Source organism: Bombina bombina, chromosome 1 (genome assembly GCF_027579735.1).
Source record: "Bombina bombina isolate aBomBom1 chromosome 1, aBomBom1.pri, whole genome shotgun sequence".
Lineage (NCBI taxonomy): Eukaryota > Metazoa > Chordata > Amphibia > Anura > Bombinatoridae > Bombina > Bombina bombina.
Genome location: NC_069499.1, coordinates 1,100,707,333 through 1,100,730,633, shown reverse-complemented (window position 1 = coordinate 1,100,730,633; position 23,301 = coordinate 1,100,707,333). Strand labels below are relative to the sequence as shown.

The following is a 23,301-nucleotide window of genomic DNA, read 5'->3' as shown; positions in this document are numbered from 1 at the left end:
TATCACCTCTCTATTTAAAAAACAAAACAAAAAACAAGTCACTTGTGTCACAAAGTCAAAACTAAAAGCCAGAAGTAGAATGACAGGAGATGTTAGCAGCTGTTCTCTTTCAGTCTTTCTGCTAATCATTTCTATCACAGTAATATTAAAAGCCTGAAAAAGAGCATTATTTAAATTAGAATAACTTGACATCTCAAATAACACACTTTGTCTTCCGACTTACAGCCAGATGTTCAAAGCTTGTTTTCATCTAAACTGCAAAGTGGCATAAACCATTATGTGGACACCACAGACAAATAAAAGGTATTTAATAAAAAAAAATAAAAAAAAAGTGATTAGCTTATCTGTTTACAGCAAATCAGACAGAGCTTACTGTCAGCACAGATCCGGGAGGGGTCCTTTAAATACCTATTTGCTATTAAAAAAGTGTCACGATTGCAAGGCTTATTTGCCAGTTTACTGTGAACAAACTCTGTTTTCAAAGACCTGTTTGCCAAGTATTGAAGGACGACTTCCAGTGTGTGCTTGTGATGATAGATACAGATGGCAACGTCAGGTTGTGAGATGCTGCAGTATTGATCAACACCATGTTTTACAGTTTAAAGGGACATTTTAAAAGCAAAAAGACATGCTCTAACACTAACAGAACACTTAGGTGGTTTAACACATAGATAAAGTCTTGACTGGAAGCCACAAGAACTGCAGCACATTACATTTTTTAATTTAAATATCCCATTAAAATCATTTTTTTGTCAAACTAATATAAGATAATTATGTAATATATATATAATGAGAAAACAGTTCTTATAAATAAAGTTTGTTGAAAAAAATAACACAAACTCTGTACTGATTTATCATGACATTTCAAGAAAGAACACCCCCCCCCCCCCCATTCTCCATATATTTATTTCTTGTATATATTCTTTGTGCAAAACTTTAAAGTTCCCATGTTCTCAATACAAATATTCATGGAAATTCTTAGTCTTTTCTCAAAAGAAATCCGAAAATGTTACACTGCATACAAAACACAACTATAACAAGTGACGGCACAGCCTTAGCCAGAAGGTTCAGAGCATAGGTTTCAAATGTTTGTAAAGAAGGAGCACAAACCCAGAATTTTCTAGCTTATTAATGTTTCAGTTAAAATCTAATTGGATATGAAAGACAAATTAATGGTTCAAATAGAGCATGTCATTTTAAGCAACTTCTATTATCACATTTACATTGTTCTCTCAGTAGCCTTTATTGAAGATCATACCTGGATATGCTAAGGAGATGTATGTGTCTAGAGCAGTGTTTTTCAACCAGTGTGCCATGGCACACTAGTGTGCCGTGAGAGATCCTCAGGTGTGCCGCAGCAGACTGACAACAGTGCAGGGGTGTCCCTCTTTCAAATTTTTAAATATTGGGAGGTGTGTGACAGGCTCATCAGGCATCATTTACAACCATGACATTGACATTCATTCACAGACAATCATTATGATTGTTTGTGAATGAATGTCAATATGTCATGTATAGTTTGTAGAAGGCATGGCATGACAGCACAGTACAGTATATATATATATATATATATATATATATATATATATATATATATATATATATATACACTGTATATATATCCTGTATTAGGCTACAATGTGTGCCACTGCAAAAAAAAAGGTTGCAAATCACTGGTCTAGAGTACTATATGTGAGTAGTGTTTGAAACAATGTATTTAACAATGTCATATATTGTTGAGCACTATGTGTCTGTATATATATATATCTCTCTCTATATATATATATATACATACATACATACATATACACACACACACACACACACAAACTGTGGCTCACCTCCCAGAATCCTTCCTGCTATCCATACTGTCTGTTCTCCTCTTAGCTCCATCCTTTCCATGCTCAGCATCCTGAAGGATATCTACATTTACATTTGTGCTCTCACTGCTGGTACTGCCACGGTGTGTAATCCGCTCCTGGCTGGCTCGCATAACAAGATTAGGCTGGGAGGCACGTTTAACAGCTTGCAACTTGGCCAGAGGTACGATATCACATTGCTGAGGGCGATGCCACACAGTCTGGTGGGTCAGGGCATTGTAATAGTAGAAGCGTCCACTCTGCTGATCATACAGCTCCCACCACTGGTTTTCATTAGATTGGCGCACAGGTAGGTCAGGAGGAGGATCCCATCCACACTCACCAGTCGTTAAGTTCACATACATCCGTTCATGGGACCGTGGCTCAATGATCTCCACCCAATCAGAGCTAGAATGATAAAAAAAAATGGTAACAAAAGAACAGCCATGTGTATAACACAAATATATAATACACAAACTTGTTTACACATTAAAATTCTTAATTTAATTTTTTTCAAAATGATTTAGTAATTTGCAAAGTATTTCCTGTTGAATTTTGACTTTTGTTGCCTTACGGTCAACTATTATTATTATAATGAAAACATTTTAGGTCTAATGTTGTAGGTTGTTGAAGATCTTGTGTGCCTACAAAACAGACATATGGTTCCTTTTTTGAAAGGACACCCCTAATACACAGAGATAACAAAAAGAAGCCAGAGGTAAAGTAAAATAGCAAGCTCTTTCAGATCCATCTATCAAACTTGTCATATATGTGGGTACTTAGTGTAAAGGGAATTGGTACAAGAGCAGCTAATGTGATACTCTAACCAAGTGCTTGAATTACTCTCATCCCTGTATGGGCTACACTTGTACATCTTGGAGTGGTAATCAGTACTTGTTTAAATTATAATCACCTGACTGGACAAACAAAACGGAGTGAAACCATTCCCAGCACACTGGTACATAAACACTGAGGAACAGATGATCTAAAGATCTCCATGCAGGCAAGATTATGTAAAAAGTCTTGCTAGTATGGTGCAGTACCTCAAAAAACAGTTTTAGAAACAAAAATGTTAGCCTTATCTCTCTCTCCATGCAGGATTCTGGATGTGAAGGAGAGATTTCTACATTATTATTATCATTTATTTGTATAGCGCCGCAAAATTCTGTAGCACATACATTACAATATATGGTCTAAAAAATATATTTTCAGAGATTTTGTGTGATTTCTCTCTATGGCAGCAGGTTTTTTTTATCATCAGGCCCTGAGACTGCTTCTATAAGACTGAATAATAGCCCTCTCCCTGCCCAATAATGAAACCAAGCTATGAGGGTCCACAGCTGAACAAAAGGAACTCTTGTCTCCTTACTTACTTACTTACTTAAAGCGAATGTCAATTTTGATGCTAAAGTGCCCGGTTTTTAAAAATTCGATTAAAAACAGGGGCACTTTAATTAATCAAAATTTACATTTCACTCCAGCTTCCTCCCCCGTCGCAAAGCCTCTTCCTGGGTCTAAAATGAGGAATTCGGCTTCCTCCAATCACGGCGTTGAATCAGACACCGATTTCCCCCGGGGGGGGGGGGGGGGAGCCGTGATTGGAGGATGACCTATCCAGCTGGAGCTGCTGTGAAGATTTAAAGGTACGTTTTTTTCTCAACAGGAGTGAAATGTAAATTTTGATGAATTAAAGTGCCCCTGTTTTTAATCAAATTTTTAAAAAACGGGCACTTTACCATCAAAATTGACATTCACTTTAACATCCTTGTGTGCTCACTGCACTTGTCGCCTCCATAGATGTCCCCATAGATACCAACCTACATCACTCTCACCTACTGCCTATCACCCAGATTCAGAAACATTGCTGTCTGAGTGCAGGCATGCTGTAATCAGATTAGAACATTTTATTTTTGCATTATAATGTCCCTTAGAGGTACAGTAAAGTCAAAATAAAACTTAAAGGGACATGAAAACCAATTTTTTTCTTTCATGATTTAGAAAGAGCATACAATTATAAACAACTTTCTAATTTACTTCTATTATCTAATTTGCTTCATTCTCTTGATATTCTTTGCTGAAAAGCATATCTAGATATGCTTAGTAGCTGCTGATTGGTAGCTGCACATAGATGCCTCCTGTGATTGATTCACCGTGTGCATTGCTATTTCTTCATTAAAGTATATCTAAAGAATGAAGCAAATTAGGTAATAGAAGTAAATTGGAATGTTGTTTAAAATTGTATTCTCTACCTTAATCATGAAAGAAAATATTTAGCTATAGTGTCCCTTTAAAAATGGAATGGAAAGAACATACAATTTGAAACAACTTTTTCATTTACTTCTACTATCAATTTTGCTTGGTTTTCTTGGTATCCTTTGTGATCCTAGGTGAGCTCAGGAGCGTGCACGTGTCTTTAGCCATCTAGCAGCAGTGTTTGCAACAATGTTTATAGTAATGTTGCAATGTTATCCATGCTTGCAACCACTGCAACCATAGAATGCTACAGATATGTTCACACTTCTTAGTTTCTATCAGCCTATCTTGATTTACTTTTCAACAAAGGACACTGAATCATAAAGTTCAATTTTGACTTTACTGTCCCTTTAATTTAGCAACTTTTTTTTCTATTACACAAGATGCTTTGTAAGGGAACTGAATCAAAATTTGCCAGAAAATATTCTACTGCTCATTGCAAAGTAAGTGCTATTACATACATAGTATTTTTATTGTAGATTTGTCAGTTATTCAATTCTACTGTATTTAGCGGACCTTTATTAAACAGATTGCAACTTCTTTCAACTACATGTAATTAAACATGTTATATTAAATCTCATAATGTGTCTCTTTAACAGACATTACAGCAATTCTTTTAACGACTGCAGTAATTTATATGATTTACTGTCGCTTTAAGGGACCAGTCTATCTACAACCTAGTTATCTGCATGCAAAATGAGGTATCTGGAAATGAAGAATATCACGTTATCTTCTAACTCAGTGTTTTTCAACCAGTGTGCCGTGGCACACTAGTGTGCCGTGAGAGATCCTCAGGTGTGCCACGGCAGACTGACAACAGTGTGACATATTTTTTAAACTTTGCTTGTTTTTTACTCCCAGTGCAGGGGTAGTTTATAGGAGGCATGGCATAACAGCACAATACATACAGTATGTGTGTGTTTGTCTGTATGTGTATATATATATGCTGTATTAGGATACAATGTGTGATTTTTTTTAAATTTTGGGATGGTGGTGTGCCACAGGATTTTTTAATGTAAAAAAAGTGTGCCACGGCAAAAAAAAGGTTAAAAATCACTGTTCTAACTCATTCATGATTTCAGGCAGTGCTGAACCCTACCCAGTCTCACAGCTGGACCTTGTTTTACCCACACCTCAGATTATAGTTGCCTCTGTACAGGCTGTAATTATCTGCAAAGTAAAACTAAGGCGTGAACGGTTAAATCTCTAGTAAACGCAAGACAAATATGGGGGCTTCATTGTGCAGGTTCATCTGAAACGCAGACGTTTGAAGTGGGACAGGAAACGTTAGTGTATGTAGAACACATTCTTTATAAAGGAGTTGCACTTGAGTATTTCTCACCTCACAAACAGCCCGTCACTAGTACATATATAGATGCTTTGCATAACTTCCCTTACTAGCAACTGTGTCTGCAAGCAGCAGACAATGGAAGGCCCAGGAATATACAAATACCTTCTATTTGACATTCTGACACTTCACTGTTTATCTTTATAACTGTTTCTAATAAAAGTCGCACTTTAAGGCCAATAAAAACAAGGTATGCTTATTAAAAAAAAAGAAAAGAATAAATACACATTGTTATAAAATAAGTATTTAATTTGACATTATCCAGAATCCCTTTCCAGCTACTAAAAATTATGTAGCTGGCTCCTCCGGTTCCTTGCTTGCTCCTGAGCCCATTAACACCACAATAAAAGATAACATTACTATGTTGTACGTGCATATGTTTATTTTCAAAAAATAATATTGATTTTGAATTATTGAAGGCTACACCTTAGGATTTGATGGCCCTATAGCTTGTGAGGTTTAATATATGAATCTGCTGGGATGTTCCCGATATGCATTTTAGAAATGAAATACCCTCAATACAAAAGCAAGATTCATTAAAAGGTTCAAATTGCTCATATGAAAGTATCCGGAAGCCTCAGAAATAATTCTCTATATATATCCTTTTGCTTAATTTAGAAGTACATAGGACTGTATAGTAAATAGCGTTATTAGCCTAGACTAAAATAATGTGTTATAAAGTGTTTCCAGTCACCACTTATGAGTACTTACAATGCACTATGTAAATATATAGTAAAAGTAAATTTGTCTCCATTGCATTTTTTTAAAAGAAAGTATGTATGACAGGGTATTTTTTTCATTATTTTCTTTCTTTTAAATGAAATTCTCTTCTGCCTTGCAAAAAAGCCTGTGACCCACATTTTTTTTTGTATTCCTAACCTGTGGGACTAAGGCTCAACTCAATTCAAAACCGGACATAAAAACAAACATGATTACAATGGTTTTCTGCAGTCTTGCAATGAACATACTAGGTGAGAGTCAAATTTCAGATAGCATTAAAGGGACATAAAACCCAAATTGTTTCTTTTATGATTCAGATAGATTATACATTTTTAAACAACTTTCCAGTTTACTTTTTTTCCCCAATTTTGCTTTATTCTCTTGGTATATTTTATTGAAGAAGCAGCACTGCCCTCCTGGGCATACAAGTTCAGCCACCAATCAGCAGCTAGCTCCAAGTTTCTGATCCTATCTAGATATGCTTTTCAACAACGGATACCAAGATAATGAATCAAATGAGATAATAGAAGTAAATTGGAAATTTGTTTAAAATTGTATACTTTAACTCATGAAATAAAGTGTTTGGGTCTCATGTCTCTAACCATGTTTGCTGCAACTATTTTTCTTGAAATTGAAAATAGATACAGTTACATACAAAAGAAAAAAGGGGGATAAATAAATAATAAACATATAATGCAGTCACTTAAATATATACAATTAAAACATTTACACTACAATCTCAATGTGTTTCATCATGTCCCTTTAACTGTTCATAGTAGCCAGGCAAGGAAGCATGCTTTGTACAAGCGAGAAGTAATATCTATCAAAATGCGCAGACGATATCCGCCTTCAACTAATGATGGGCTTCAAAGTATTGACATAGTATGCATTTTGATAACAACAAAATGTACTAAATACACTTTCTCCTGTGGCTGCCAGAGAGGGGTGTACTGTATTGCAGCCAAGGAGTTAATCTAGCTCGTGTCTTTTTCCACATGCTGTTCCAAGGCACACATATTAAAGTTATTACACTTCGTTGTAGTTTATTATTTGGATCCTAATCTTTTGCAAAAGAAAAAAAATCTGACTCCTAGCTGAGGCTTATAAAACAATATTGTTCCATAGATTTGTTATGCATTTAGCAGTTGAACCCAGAGTGCCATCTGCTATGGAAATAGTCAATGTACTAGTGCAGTTAGCATTTTATTTGAGTTACTCATTTACTCGTGTTATCGTTAGGCAGACATGAGCTGGTGAGGTCGTTAACAGGTAATACAACAACTTTCATTTCTGAATTTAAAAACATTATTCCCAGAAAAAAAGTGAAATCATTGAAAATAAATTACTGGTATATATTTAACAAGTTAAAGTGAAGGTAAAGTTACCTTCATGTGGAACTCTAATATTATTTGTTCTTCAAAATCACTAAGACTTTCATTCATCATTTTTTTTAAATTTTGAGTTTAAACTAAGTTATCGCCGTTTTTACTCACTTTTCCTCTGGCCGCAAATTAAACCCGTTATTTATTTTTAATTTGTATGTGTTGGTCACAATTTTTGTTTAGCCTATTGAAAATCTGGCCGTTAGGCGGCTGTCAATCGACGTCATCCGCATCCTTGATGATCTGCGCATGCACTATAATTTATTTTTTGAACTTGGAATAATCGCGCGCTCCCTACAGACGGCTCCAATCCTGACGGCTACAGTGCGGACAAGAGCTTCACTTTACTACAGAAACCCTTGTGAACGCACTTTTGAGACACGTATAGAGTGGTCCCAGACTAAAAAAACATAAATTATGCTTACCAGATAATTTTATTTCTTTCTGTATAAAAAGAGAGTCCACGACATCACTCCTTACTATTTGGAAATACTGAACCTGGCCACCAGGAGGAGCCGAGGGAACAAGGAACAGTAGGAGAAATATCAGGGTATAAATGGTGCCAGAAGAAAAACATAATTTAGAGGGCTGCCCATCAGAGAACACAGGCGGGGGCCGTGAGCTCTCCTTATACAGAAGGAAATGAAATTATCTGGTAAGCATAATTTATGGTTTTCCTTCTTAATATAAGGAGAGTTCACGGCATCATTCCTTACTGTTGGGAAAACTATACCCAAGCTCTAGTGGACACTGAATGATAACGGGAGGGACAAAAAGAGAGGCGGACCCTAATCTGAGGGCCCCAAAGCCTGCAAAACCCTTCAGCTGAAGCAAAAATATCAAAAATTTGTAAAATTTAAAAAAAAAGTATGTAAGAAGGACAAGGTAGCCGCCTTCCAAATCTGATCCATAGAGGCCTCATTCTTAAAGGCCCAAGAGGAAGCCACTGCTCTAGTAGAATGAGCCGTAATCCTCTGAGGAGGTTTGTGTCCCGCTGTCTCACAAGCTAAGCGGATAACACTCCTTAACCAAAAATATAAGGAAGTTGAAGAGACCTTCTGACCCTTACGCTTCCTGGAATAGACAACAAACAAGGCAGAAGTTTGTCTAAAATCTTTAGTAGTCTGAAGATAGAAGTTCAAGGCGCGAACCACGTCCAAATTTTGAAGCAAACGTTCCTTCGAAGAAGGAGGATTGGGACACAAGGAAGGAACCACAATCTCTTGATTGATGTTGCAGTCTGACACAACCTTAGGAAGAAAACCTAACTTAGTACATAGGACAGCCTTATCAGAATGGAACAACAGATATGGAGGCTCACATTGCAAGGCGGCAATCTCAGATACTCTGCGCGCAGAAGCAATAGCCAGTAGAAAAAGAGCCTTCCAGGACAACAATTTAATGTCAACTTCATGCATAGGCTCAAATGGAGCCCATTGCAAAACCTTAAGAACAAGATTTAGACTCCAAGGAGGAGCATTAGATCTAAACACAGGTCTGATCCTAGTCAGAGCCTTAACAAAGGACTGTACATCTGGAAGCTCCGCGAGCCTCTTGTGCAATAAAACAGACAGGGCCAAATTCTGTCCCCCTCAGGGAACTAGAAGAAAGGCCCTTCTCCAGTCCATCCTGGAGAAACAACAGGATCCTGGCAACCTTAACTTTATGCCAGGAAAATCCACGCTCTTCACACCAGAATAAGTAGGTTCTTCCACATTTATGATAGATGTGACGAGTAACCGGTTTAAGAGCTTGATTGAGAGTATCAATAACTCTCTCAGAAAAACCTCTATTGGCTAGGACTAGGCGTTCAATCCCCATGCTATCAGCCTCAGAGAATCTAGATTTTGATGAACAAAAGGACCTTCTTGTTCCAGCAGATACCTGCGACAAGGTAACTTACACGAAGATCAATGACATCCCCACCAGATCTGCAAACCACATTCTTTGCGGCCACGATGGAGCAATCAGTAACACTGATTGCCTTCTCCTGCTTGATGCAGGCTACTACAGAGGAAGGAGTGGTAACGGCAGGAAAAGGTAAATTAGACTGAACCTCCAAGGCACTGCTAATGCATCTATTAGCTCCACCTGAGGATCCCTGGACCTCGACCCATATCTGTGTAGCTTGGTATTGAGACGGGACGCCATGAGATCTATCTCCAGTGTCCCCCACCTGTTGCATATCTCCATAAACACTTCAGGATGGAGAGATTATTCCCACCGGATAAAAAAGGCTTCCCAGCTGTCCACACCCGGAATGTGGATCACTGACAGCGAACAGCTGTGGGCCTCTGCCCACTCCAGAATCCAAAATACTTCCCTCATTGCTAGGGAGCTTCTCGTTCCCCCCTGATATTGTCTGATTGGAATCTGATAAACTGGGACAAACCCAGAAGGGACCAAGCCTTCAGAGCATTGAAGATTGCCCGAAATTCCAGAATGTTGATCGGGAGAGAGCATTCCTCCCGAGTCCACAGGCCCTGTGCTTTCTTGGCACCCCAAACAGATCCCCATCCTGATAGACTTGCGTTCATATTCACAATCTCCCAAGATGGTCTTAAGAAGGATGTCCTTCGGGACAGATGATCTGGACAGAGCCACCAAGAGAGCGATTCTCTGGACCGATTGTCCAGAGAAATCTGTTGAGGCAGACCCGAATGATCGCCGTTCCACTGCCTCAGCATGCACAGTTGCAACGGTCTGAGACGGAACATGGCATCCGAAAATTCTCTGCTATCCTCCTGTGACGAAAGGCAAAGAATGACTGGGGGAAGTGGGAGAGGTATTTAAGCCTTTGGCTGGGGTGTCTTTGCCTCCTCCTGGTGGCCAGGTTCAGTATTTCCCAACAGTAAGGAATGATGCAGTGGACTCTACTTATATTAAGAAGGAAATAAGAAGTAGTGGTTGGGAGGAGTCAAGATCAGAAAGATAGGGAATTATAAAGATGATTTATTTCATAATTATACAACAAATTGTGGGGAAAAAGTTAGCAATTAGCTTAATTAAATATTGACAAATTAATTAGTGTATTCAACATGTTATAAATTTACTTTACTTTAACATCATACCTGATGAATCAGTCTCTATCAAAGTCTAATGAACACAGTGACTTGTTTAAAGGATCGGTGACAGACGATACTTTAAAACTGTAACAATTTTTTATTATGGGGGGGGGGGGAACAAAAAAAAAAACACATACCTTGGCTTTAATTGCATTAAAGTAATGGTAGTCGTTACATGTTTTAAGATCAGGTCCGGAATATAAGCGATATTTTAGATGGACTTTAATTCTTCAACTGATTGCTTGTAATAAAGATGCGCTGTAACTTTCATTTTATTGTAGCCGTGCCATTCTAATACCACAAGCTCCAGTCCCCCACTTCAAAACTCATTTTTGTGAGCCAACGTTTTGCACAGTTGTTCAATCGGCACTCTAGCTACAAAAAAAAGTGCTGATTGGAGAGCAGATCAAACCATTAGCAAAGAAAAAATATGAGTTTTAAAGTGTGGTGGCCGGAACGCATATGTAAAGTTTACCATGAATTAAGGGGATACTAAATGTGCTGGGGGGGGGGGTGCCTGCAAGTTACCATAAGGTTTGTATAGGAAACATACTGTCTGTCCTTATTTATTGAGCCAAACCACAATAATGCTATGCATTTTAACCCCTCTAGGCATCTTGAGTCTGCACTAAAAATGGCGACCAGAGTTTCAGCTCTGCTACGTACAGCGTTTCATTTGAAATATCTCTAAAAATAAGTATTTCCTAACCATTTCATGAATGAAAGTGTCATTCATTTTTTTTAACTTCTATCGCTTGACTTTATCTAATACCCTTAACTTGACATTCACTTTAACCTTTGAAGGGACAAAGGGAATGGACACTCTCTATTCCGTCACCATATAACTGCAGAAATAATTTAAAAAGATTGGGTATCCCCGTACTATGCCTCCTAAAAAAAGACTAAGTAAAGATAAACCACTATATATTCAATGAAATATCATCAATACTCACGGTCTCTTGACAAGATTAGGGAGTCTCACAGCCCCATCATTATCTCACCAGAACAAACAGAAGCCACATCGAAAATCCTGATGTATGCTTCGCAAAATGTTTTTTAAAAGCATTGAAAAAGACTATGTAAATTGCCTTTGAAAGAGCATTTTGTGAAACGTATGTCAGGCATTTCCATGTGGCCTCTGTTCTGATGAGATAATAATAATTAACATTTATTCCATAGATACTAAATAATGTATTAAGGGATATTGTACACTACATTTTTCTTTATATAAATGTTTTGTAGATGACCCATTTATATAGCCCATCTGGTAGTGTTTTTGTAAAAAAAAAAATGATTTTCAGGAGGAGTTTACAGACTTTTTATGTTATCTGTCTTTTCATATGCAGGGAAAGGGGAGTGTCTGCTCTTTTTTGTCACAGCCCCTTTCAGTGGGTGCCCCAGTCTAATCTCATTAACAGAGCTAAACTGGGAGCTTCTAAGTAAGTTTTTAAAAGGTTTTATACTGGATTTTTAGATCAGCATCTGTGCATATTCTTCTGTATAGTAAGGTATATTACATGCAGTTATATAAAAATTGGTGTTCATTGTCACTTTAAATTTTAATATTTTAGGGCTATAGATCCTACCTGTTGGGAGTGGGTATATAATAGAGTTTATGTGCCTAGGGGATGTTTTTTGTATTGAATAAGAATATTCATGTACAGTTTTAGTTTTGTAAATTCGATTTTAAAAGGTCTTTCTTAAGATTTAAATATCACTTTTTTTTTTTTTATCTCATGGAATGTTTATATGTGTTTGTTATTTAATTATTGGGCTTATTATAAATAGGAGAATGCACTGTTTTGAGAGATGTGTATACTTAGACCTAAATGTATAGTAGAAATATTTTGATAAATAATAGGTTTTGTTTTTTTTTGTTTTTTTCTTTTTTCCCCTTTTCCTCTTCTCCACCTCTTCTCCACCCCCTTAAGGGTGGGGGAGGGGAGGAAGATAGGAGAAAGTGTTTAGGACTATTTCTATATTTTTATATTTAAAGATTTTTATATGTATGAAGATATATATATTTTAGAAATTGAAGTACGCATCATAGGTTTAATAGATAAGATAATTGATATATTGTTCCACCTTTGGAAAGTTGAATCAAAAAGGTTCCTTATTGACAGAAATGGGCTAAGGTTTAAACACTATTTTTTTTTTATATATGTTTCTCTTTTATATGCACGAAGGTATTTATATTTTAGGAATTGAAATATACACTACAGGATTACTAGATGATATTATAGATACACTGCTCCATTTTTGTGAACCTGAATCATAAAGGGTCATTTTTTGTGATAGAAATGGTTCAAGGTTTAAATATCACTTTTTTGTTTATATCACTATTCTTTGGGTTTATTTTCAATGGGAGAAAGTCTTTTTTCTTTAATAGATGTGTATATGTGGTCCTTACTGTTTACTAGAAATACTTTGATAAATACAGGGTATACAATTTTTTTTTTCCTTCTTTCTTTCTTCTCTTTTTCTTTTCTTCTTTCTCCCTCTCTCCCCTCCCGCCGCCCTTTCATCCCCGGTCATTTTCGATACATATTGTTGTGTTTCCCGATCCGGGCTACTCACTATTTCTATATTTACGGATAAGGCCTGCTTAGAAACCATCTTCAAAAATAGTTAGAAGATAAAGTTGATTTCTTGGAATGTGGGAGGAATCCACTCCCCCATTAAAAGGAAAGCGGTGATAAACTTCCTAAGGAAAAAGGCTCTTGATATTATTTGTCTCCAGGAGACTCATCTCTCCGATGTTGAACACAATAAACTTAAGATACGCGGGTTTACACAATCTTTTTTTGCTTCATATAGGAAAGCAGCTAGAGGGGTTATGATCCTGATTCACAAAAATCTTGGACAGGAAATCATTAAGGTAGTGAAAGATAGAGAGGCCAGGTATATAATGGTTAGAATGAAGATTCAAAAGCAGATTTTCTTAATAGTTAACCTGTATGGTCCCAATAGCTCAGATGTAGTATTTTGGACCCGGTTACTTAAGAATATCTTGAAGTTTGCAAAAGATAACATAATTATAACAGGGGATTTTAACATCACCCCGAACTCGATTCTTAATAGAATCAAATTGGGTTTAAGTAGGAAAAAAGGGAACTATATAGGGTCCCATCTTAAATATGAAAAAAAATCTTTAGCTTACTTTCCCAATCACTCAACCTTATAGATATCTGGAGGAATATGAATCCCAACTCTCAGGAGTTTACATGTCATTCTAAGTCTCATAATACCATGTCTAGACTAGATCTATACCTAGTATCAGAAGTTTTGGTTCCTAAAATTTCTAAATGTGAAATTCTGGAAATTACTCTTTCTGACCATGCTCCTGTAGTACTACAAATTCAAGTTAAGAAACCATACACATTTAATTCTTTTTTCTTTCCAGTTTATTTAGCTAACTCAGACAAATTCAAGTCCTTTTTGGTTAGTGCCTGGGAAGATTATTGCTGTTTTAATGCTCACTGTAGAGGTAATACTCTTATTTTTTGGGAAACGGCTAAAGTATACTTAAAAGCAGAGATAATATCGTACATGGCCAGATTAAAAAAGAAACAAGTCTCTAAACATCAGGATCTATCAAATAAACTTAAAGAGGCTTACGCTAGTTATACACAGAATCCAACTACAGTAAATAGAGAAACTTATTTCTCTAATAAAAAGGAAAGGGACCATTTTCTATTAGAACAAGCCCAAGAATCAATACAAATCAAAGCAGCCAAATTTAAAAGATATGGTAATAAAGCAGGCAAGTTTTTAGCTTCTATTTTTAAAACACAAACTCAAAGTAAACCTATCGTGGCTATCAAAAAGGATAATTGTATCACCTCTGATCAGGAGCAAATGGCTTTGCTATTTCGTAATTTTTTCACAGACCTCTATGCATCATAGCAACCTCAAGTAGAGGAGATTGACCGATTTTTAGACTCTTTAGAAGTGCCATTGGTATCAGGACCAGATTTGGAAGCTCTGGATAAGCCTATAAGCGATCAGGAGATAGTAAGGGTTATTAAATCATTAGCTAAAGGAAAGTCACCAGGCCCAGACAACCTGCCCCTGGAGTTTTATATAATACTGTTAGAAAAAATTACTCCAGTCTTAAGAGACTTATATAAAGGGTACTTTGAAGAAAATATTAAGGTTTCGGAAGATTTCAAGAGGGCAAATATTGTACTAATCCCTAAACCTAATAAGGATCCTTTAGATTTTACAGCTTATAGATCGATATCCCTGCTTAATCTTGATTACAAGATTATGATGAAGATCTTGGCAGAAAGATTGAAGCTAATTGCACCCAAAATCATACATGAGGATCAGGTGGGATTCCTGAGTGGAAGATCATCTGAGAAAAATGTTAGGAAGATACTGCATGCTATCTCTCAGTACAATAGTGGTGGATCTGCTCTGCCGGAGGCCTTCCTGCTATCTTTGGATGCAGAGAAGGCCTTCAACAGAGTGGAATGGCCATTTATGTTTAAAGTTATGGCCAGATATGGATTCGGGGAAAAGTTTTGCACCTTTATTAGTAATATCTATTCAGATGCCAAGGCATCAATTATGATCAATAACGATTTAACTCAATCTTTCACACTCTCAAGAGGCACGCGTCAGGGGTGCCCCCTTTCACCCCTACTTTTTGATTTAGTTTTGGAGCCATTGGAAATTAAATTGAGGGAACTTCTTATAGGAATTAATATAGGCAAGGAAGTGCTAAAGGTATCTTTATTTGCCGATGACTTACTCCTGTATGTCAGTAACCCGAAAGACACTATTAATCTAGTCCTAGATCTTGTGAAGGATTATGGGAACGTCTCTGGCTATAAAACCAACCTGGCAAAATCAAAGGTAATTTGGTTGAATAGAGGGAATAAACATCAGACCTATGAATTTATTGAATCTAATGCTTTGGAATACCTGGGTTTGAAACTCTCTGTTAACCCCGATGACTGGTATCATGGCAATATTCTTACAGTCCTCCAAGAAACTATGATAAAATTGAGAAGCTGGGCAGCGTTGCCGGTTTCAATTTCGGGTAAAGTTAATCTTTACAAAATGTTCATAGTCCCAAAAATTTTGTATCCATGTAGAATGCTTCCTCTTCTTATAAAAAAAAATGGATCTATGGCGTTTCAATCGGGCATTGAGATACTTCCTGTGGAGTGGGAGGAAACCCAGAATAAAACTATAAATACTGTACCAACCATATTTGGGAGGGGGGTTATCACTACCCAATTTGGAATGGTATAATTTAGCAACTTTAATAAGACTTCCAATAGACTGGCTGTTTCAGTCATTTAATTTATCTGATAGGTATCTAGAAGAACAGATTTGTGCCCCCCACTCTACGGGCTTTATATTACACGCATCAAACAAGATTCTGGGCAAGATAATTGATTACCATCCCTTACTTAAAGATATCTTAAGAGCATGGAGAAATACCATGAAGCTACTAGGACATTCTATTGCGGCCTCTAAATGGCTACCTATTCAAGGTAACTGGTATTTCCCACTAGGTAATTCAGTTAATCCTTTTAGTCTATGGTCACCTATTAAAGCCCTTTCGGTTGCAGAGTTTTACTATTTTAAGACTAGAAAACTTTATAATTTTGCAGAATTTCAAAATATTTTTCCTACAGTACAGAAGAAACAAATGTTTTACTTCTTGCAAGTTAAAGATTATATACGTAAGCTATTGTATCTATTTCCCCAGATCTTCCATGAACACCCATTAATGGATCATCTTAAACGGGAAAAATCTTCTCTATCCTCCATATATAAAATCCTAAGGTCTGCGGAGACAGAAAAATATATAGCACGAGCTAGGTTACATTGGGGACAAGTATTAAGTTTGATAGACCCTATAGATCAACTATAAAATAGTTTAAGGACAACATTATCTATTTCTCCTTCAACTTATCTAAGAGAAACGCAGTTTAGGATCATTAATAGAGATTATCTCACCCCGCGGCGGGTAGCTAAGTGGAATTGCAATGTCAAGAATTTTTGTATTAAGTGTCACTTAAGTGATCCAGATTTGGGACACCTCTTGTGGGAGTGTCCGAAGGTGAACCAATTTTGGCATAAGGTAGCATATTTACTTTCACAAACAACAAGTGTTAAAGTAAGGTTTTCAATAAACTCTATAATCTTACTGACCCCCTGTTCTTCATGGGGGAATAAAAAGAGATTCATCCTAACAGCGATACTTAATCTTAGAAAACTTCTTTTTGATAATTGCTCCAAACCTCGAGTCCCCTCGGTTAAGGAAGCAAAAAAACTTCTTTCTGATACTGCAATACTCGCAGCCCATGACTACAGGCTAGAAAGGAAAAAAGATAACTCATACTTAAGGGTTTGGAAAGATTTTATCCTAAGCCAGGGTAAAGACTTCACTGTTAATATAGAACGTATTATTAATATACAATTATAGTGAGAAAGCCCCGAGCGGGAGGCCCAATTGGCTCGGAGTGGATGGGGGGGTGGGGCGGGGGGAGGGAGGGAGGTGATCATCCTTTTTTTTTTTTTTTGTGTCGTTGTTGCTAATTGGACTCTCTTGATGTTTGAATATATTCATGTATACCAATATGTATGATAATGGATACCCAGGCTGGCTCGATGGGTATAATTGACTCCCCCCCCCCTTTTCCCTTTGGGATATTTAATATATATGTAAAATTTTGATATATTTACTCGGATACATGTGAGTATCCTATTTTGAACTGTATGTATTGCTGATCTATTTTCATTATTAAAAAATAAATAAAAAAAAATTGGTGTACACTGTCACTTTAAATTTTAATATTTTAGGGCTATAGATCCTACCTATTGGGAGTGGGTATATAATAGAGTTTATGTGCCTAGGGGATGTTTACTTTTTTCTTCTTATTAAAAATCTGCAGGTATGGTGTGGTTAATGCTCAGTTAAATTATTGCAGCTTAATTTATAGAATACAAGATTTAAAGGAATACTAAAGTCTAAATTAAAGTTTTCTGATTAAGATACAACACAATTTTAAACAACTTTCCAATGATTGCCTGGGTAATCTTTTAATAATGCTTACAAGGACATAAAAAGTTTAGGACCAGTCAACACAGTAGATTTGCATAATCAACAAATGAAAGATAACAAGACAATGCAATAGCACTTTGTCAGAAAAAAAATCTACTGCTCATTTGAAGTTCAGACTATTTTAAAAGTTATGTCTATTTCCTCTCCCCCTGTACCATGTGACAGCCATCAGCCAATCACAAATGCATACACGCTTGTTCTGTGAATTCTTGCACATGCTCAGTAGGAGCTGGTGACTCAGAAAGTTTAAATATAAAAAGACTGTGCACATTTTGTTAATGGAAGTAAATTGTTAAGTTGTTTCAAATCGCATGCTCTATCTGAATAATGAAAGTTTAATTTTGACTTGAGTGTCCCTTTAAACTTTCATGGTTCAGAAAGAAAACACAATTTTAAGAGCCTTTCCATTTTTATTATCAATTTTGTTTGTTCTGTTGGTATTCTTTGTTGAAAAGCAAACCTAAGTAGATACAGATGAAGCAATGCACTACTGGAAGCTAACTGGTGATTGATGGCTGCACATATATGCGTCTTGTCATTGACTCACCAGGTAGCTACCAGGCCTAGCAATGTTTCTAGGCAGCAATGCACTTCTGAAAGCTAACTGAACACATTGGTAAGCCAATGACAAGAGGCATATATGTGTGACCACCAATCAACAGCTAGCTCCCAGCTCCTGAGCTTACGTATGCTTGCTTTTCAACAAAGAATACTAAAAGAATGAAGGAAATTTGCTAACAGAAGCAAGATGGAACTTAGAGTTGCACACACACTGTCTGAATTAATCATGACGTTTTCATTTTTACTTTACTGACCATTTAAAGGGACATAAAACCCAATTTTTTTCTTTCATGATTTAGATAGAACATAACATTTTAAACAACTTTCTAATTTACTTCTATTATCAAATTTTCTGTTTTCTTGTTATCCTTATTTTAAAAGCAGAAATGCAAGCTCAAGAGTGTGCACGTGTCTGCAGCACTATATAGCAGCAGTGTTGCTACTATGTTATATATTAGCAGGAGCACTAGATGGCAGCATTATTTCATGTCATGTAGTGCTTCAGGCATGTGCACGCTACCTACCTAGGTATCTCTTCAACAAAGAATAACATGAGAATGAACAAAAAAAGTAAATTTATGCTTACCTGATAAATTGATTTCTTCTATGATACGACGAGTCCACGGATTCATCCTTTACTTGTGGGATATTATCCTCCTGCTAACAGGAAGTGGCAAAGAGCACCACAGCAGAGCTGTCTATATAGCTCCTCCCTTGACTCCACCCCCCAGTAATTCAACCGAAGGTACAGGAAGAAAAAGGAGAAACTAAAAGGTGCAGAGGTGACTGAAGTTTAAATCAAAAAAATATAATCTGTCTTAAATTGACAGGGCGGGCCGTGGACTCGTCGTATCATAGAAGAAATCAATTTATCAGGTAAGCATAAATGTACTTTTCTTCTATAAGATACGACGAGTCCACGGATTCATCCTTTACTTGTGGGATACAATACCAAAGCTACAGGACACGGATGAACGGGAGGGACAAGACAGATGCATAAACAGAAGGCACCACTGCTTGAAGAACTTTTCTCCCAAAAATAGCCTCCGAAGAAGCAAAAGTATCAAATTTGTAAAATTTGGGAAAGGTATGAAGTGAAGACCATGTCGCAGCCTTACAAATCTTTTCAACAGAAGCATCATTTTTAAAAGCCCATGTGGAAGCCACCGCTCTAGTAGAATGAGCTGTAATTCTTTCAGGAGGCTGCTGTCCAGCAGTCTCGTATGCCAAACGGATGATGCTTTTCAGCCAAAAAGAAAGAGAGGTAGCCGTAGCTTTTTGACCTCTACGTTTTCCAGAAAAGACAAAAAAAGAGAGATTTTTGACGGAAATCTTTGGTCGCTTGCAAGTAAAACTTCAAAGCACGAACCACGTCCAAGTTGTGCAACAGACGCTCCTTCTTAGAGGAAGGATTAGGACACAGGGAAGGAACAACAATTTCCTGATTAATATTCTTATTAGTAACAACCTTAGGAAGGAATCCGGGTTTGGTACGCAAAACCACCTTGTCAGCATGGAAAACAAGATAAGGCGAGTCGCATTGCAATGCAGATAGTTCAGAAACTCTTAGAGTCGAAGAGATAGCAACTAAAAACAGAACTTTCCAAGATAGAAGCTTAATATCTATGGAATGCATAGGTTCAAATGGAACCCCTTAAAGAACTTTAAGAACTAAATTCAAACTCCATGGCGGAGCAACAGGTTTAAACACAGGCTGGATTCTAACTAAAGCCTGACAGAACGACTGAATGCCTGGAACATCTGCCAGACGCTTGTGCAGTAAAATTGATAAAGCAGATATCTGTACCTTTAGGGAACCAGCTGATAGCCCCTTCTCCAATCCTTCTTGGAGAAAGGACAAAATCCTAGGAATCCTGATCTTACTCCATGAGTAGCCTTTGGATTCGCACCAATAAAGATATTTACGCCATATCTTATGATAAATTTTCCTAGTGACAGGCTTTCGAGCCTGAATCAAGGTATCTATGACCGACTCAGAGAATCCCCGCTTGGATAAAATCAAGCGTTCAATCTCCAGGCAGTCAGCCGCAGAGAAACTAGATTTGGATGCTGGAACGGACCTTGAATGAGAAGGTCCTGTCTCAGTGGAGGTGTCCACGGTGGTAGAGATGACATGTCCACCAGGTCTGCATACCAAGTCCTGCGTGGCCACGCAGGTGCTATCAAAATCACTGAAGCTCTCTCCTGTTTGATTCTGACAATCAGACGAGGAAGGAGAGGAAATGGTGGAAACACATAAGCCAGGTTGAACGACCAAGGTACTGCTAGAGCATCTATCAGTACTGCTTGAGGATCCCTTGATCTGGACCCGTGACAAGGAAGTTTGGCATTCTGACGAGATGCCATCAGATCCAATTCTGGTGTGCCCCATTGATGAATCAATCGTGCAAACACCTCCGGATGGAGTTGCCACTCCCCCGGATGAAAAGTCTGACGACTTAGAAAATCTGCTTCCCAGTTGTCCACTCCTGGGATATAGATTGCGGATAGATGGCAAGAGTGAGTCGCTGCCCATCGAATTATTTTGGAAACCTCTATCATCGCTAGAGAACTCTTTGTTCCCCCTGATGATTGATATATGCTACAGTCGTGATGTTGTCCGACTGGAATCTTATGAATCTGGCTGAAGCCAGCTGAGGCCACGCCTGAAGCGCGTTGAATATCGCTCTCAATTCTAGAATATTTATCATGTGGAGAGCCTCATTCTGAGTCCACACACCCTGTGCTTTCAGGGAATTCCAGACTGCACCCCAGCCTAATAGGCTGGCGTCCGTCTTTACTATGACCCATGCTGGCCTGCGGAAACACATTCCCTGGGACAGATGATCCTGTGACAACCACCAAAGAAGAGAGTCTCTGGTCTCTTGATCCAGATTTATCTGAGGAGATAAATTTGCATAATCCCCATTCCACTGTTTGAGCATGCATAGTTGCAGTGGTCTGAGATGCAAGCGAGCAAACGGAACTATGTCCATTGCCGCTACCATTAGTCCAATTACCTCCATACACTGAGCCACTGATGGCAGAAGAATGGAATGAAGAGCTCGGAAGATGGTTAAAATCTTTGATTTCCTGACCTCCGTCAGAAATTTTTTCATGTTTACCGAATCTATCAGAGTTCCCAGGAATGGAACTCTTGTGAGGGGGATAAGTGAACTCTTTTTTACGTTCACCTTCCACCCGTGAGATCTTAGAAAAGCCAACACAATGTCCGTGTGAGATTTGGCTAGTTGGTAAGTTTACGCCTGAATTAAGATATCGTCCAGATAAGGTGCCATTGCTATGCCCCACGGCCTTAGAACCGCCAGAAGGGACCCTAGCACTTTTGTGAAAATTCTGGGAGCTGTGGCCAACCCGAAGGGAAGAGCCACAAACTGGTAATGCTTATCCAGAAAGGCGAACCTGAGGAACTGGTGATGATCTTTGTGGATAGGAATGTGAAGATACGCATCCTTTAAATCCACGGTGGTCATAAATTGACCCTCCTGGATCATTGGTAAAATAGTCTGAATGGTCTCCATCTTGAAGGAATTTGTTTAGGATCTTGAGATCTAAAATTGGTCTGAAGGTTCCCTCTTTTTTGGGAACCACAAACAGATTGGAGTAAAACCCCTGCCCCTGTTCTGCTTTTGGAACTGGGCAGATTACTCCCATGGTATATAGGTCTTCTACACAGCGTAAGAATGCCTCTCTTTTTGTCTGGTTTACAGACAATCGAGAAAGATGAAATCTCCCCCTTGGAGGGGAATCTTTGAAGTCTAGAAGATACCCCCGGGTCAAGATTTCCAAAGCCCAGGAGTCCTGAACATCTCTTGCCCAAGCCTGAGCAAAGAGAGAAAGTCTGCCCCCTACTAGATCCGGTCCCGGATCGGGGGCTGCCCCTTCATGCTGTCTTGGTGGCAGCAGCGGGCTTCTTGGCCTGTTTACCCTTATTCCAAATCTGGTTAGGTCTCTAGACTGACTTGGATTGTCTTATCCTAAGGAAGGGCATGGCCTTTTCCTCCAGTGATGTCTGAAATGATCTCTTTCAGTTCAGGCCCGAATAGGGTCTTACCCTTGAAAGGAATGGCTAAAAGCTTACATTTTGATGACACGTCAGCAGACCAGGACTTAAGCCATAACGCTCTACGCACTAAAATGGCAAAACCTGAATTCTTTGCCGCTAATTTAGCCAGTTGAAAAGCGGCATCGGTAATGAAAGAATTAGCTAGCTTGAGAGCCCTAATTCTATCCAGAAAATCATCTAATGGGGTCTCAACCTTAAGAGCCTCCTCCAGAGCCTCTAACCAAAAAGCAGCTGCAGTAGTTACAGGAACAATGCACGCTATAGGTTGCAGAAGAAAACCCTGATGAATAAATATTTTCTTTAGAAGACCCTCTAAATTTTTTATCCACAACTGTCCTCAATAGGTATAGTTATACGCTTATCCAGGGTAGAAATAGCTCCCTCCACCTTAGGGATCGTCTGCCACGAATCCCAAATGGTGTCTGATATGGGAAACATTTCCTTAAAAGTAGGAGTGGGAGAGAACGGAATACCTGGTCTATCCTACTCCTTAGTAACAATGTCCGAAATCCTCTTAGGGACCGGAAAAACATTAGTGTAAGCAGGAACCTCTAGATATCTATCCATTTTATACAATTTCTCTGGTGGAATTACAATAGGGTCACAATCATCCAGAGTCGCTAAAACCTCCCTGAGCAACAAGCGGAGGTGTTCTAGCTTAAATTTAAAAGCCGTCATATCCGAGTCTGTTTGAGGGAACATCTTTCCTGAATCAGAAAGCTCTCCCTCAGACAGCAATTACCTCACCCCCAACTCAGAACATTGTGAGGGTACATCGGAGATGGCTAATAAAGCGTCAGAGGGCTCAGCATTTACTCTCACACCGGACCTACTGCGCTTCCCCTGCAACCCAGGCAGTTTAGATAAAACCTCAGTGAGGGTAGTAGACATAACTGCGGCCATATCTTGCAGGGTGAAAGAATTAGACGCACTAGTACTTGG

General features: G+C 38.1%; 1 protein-coding gene across 1 annotated transcript in view; it reads right to left on the bottom strand.

Annotated features, from left to right (window-relative positions):
* The window catches only part of LOC128643557 (rho GTPase-activating protein 39), a 231,139-nt gene that overhangs the window by 147,626 nt on the left and 60,212 nt on the right, over positions 1-23,301 (bottom strand). Inside the window, exon 2 of the mRNA XM_053696430.1 lies at positions 1,842-2,267. Within this exon, the coding sequence (XP_053552405.1) occupies positions 1,842-2,267 (426 nt within the window). The remainder of the gene's footprint in view (positions 1-1,841; positions 2,268-23,301) is intronic.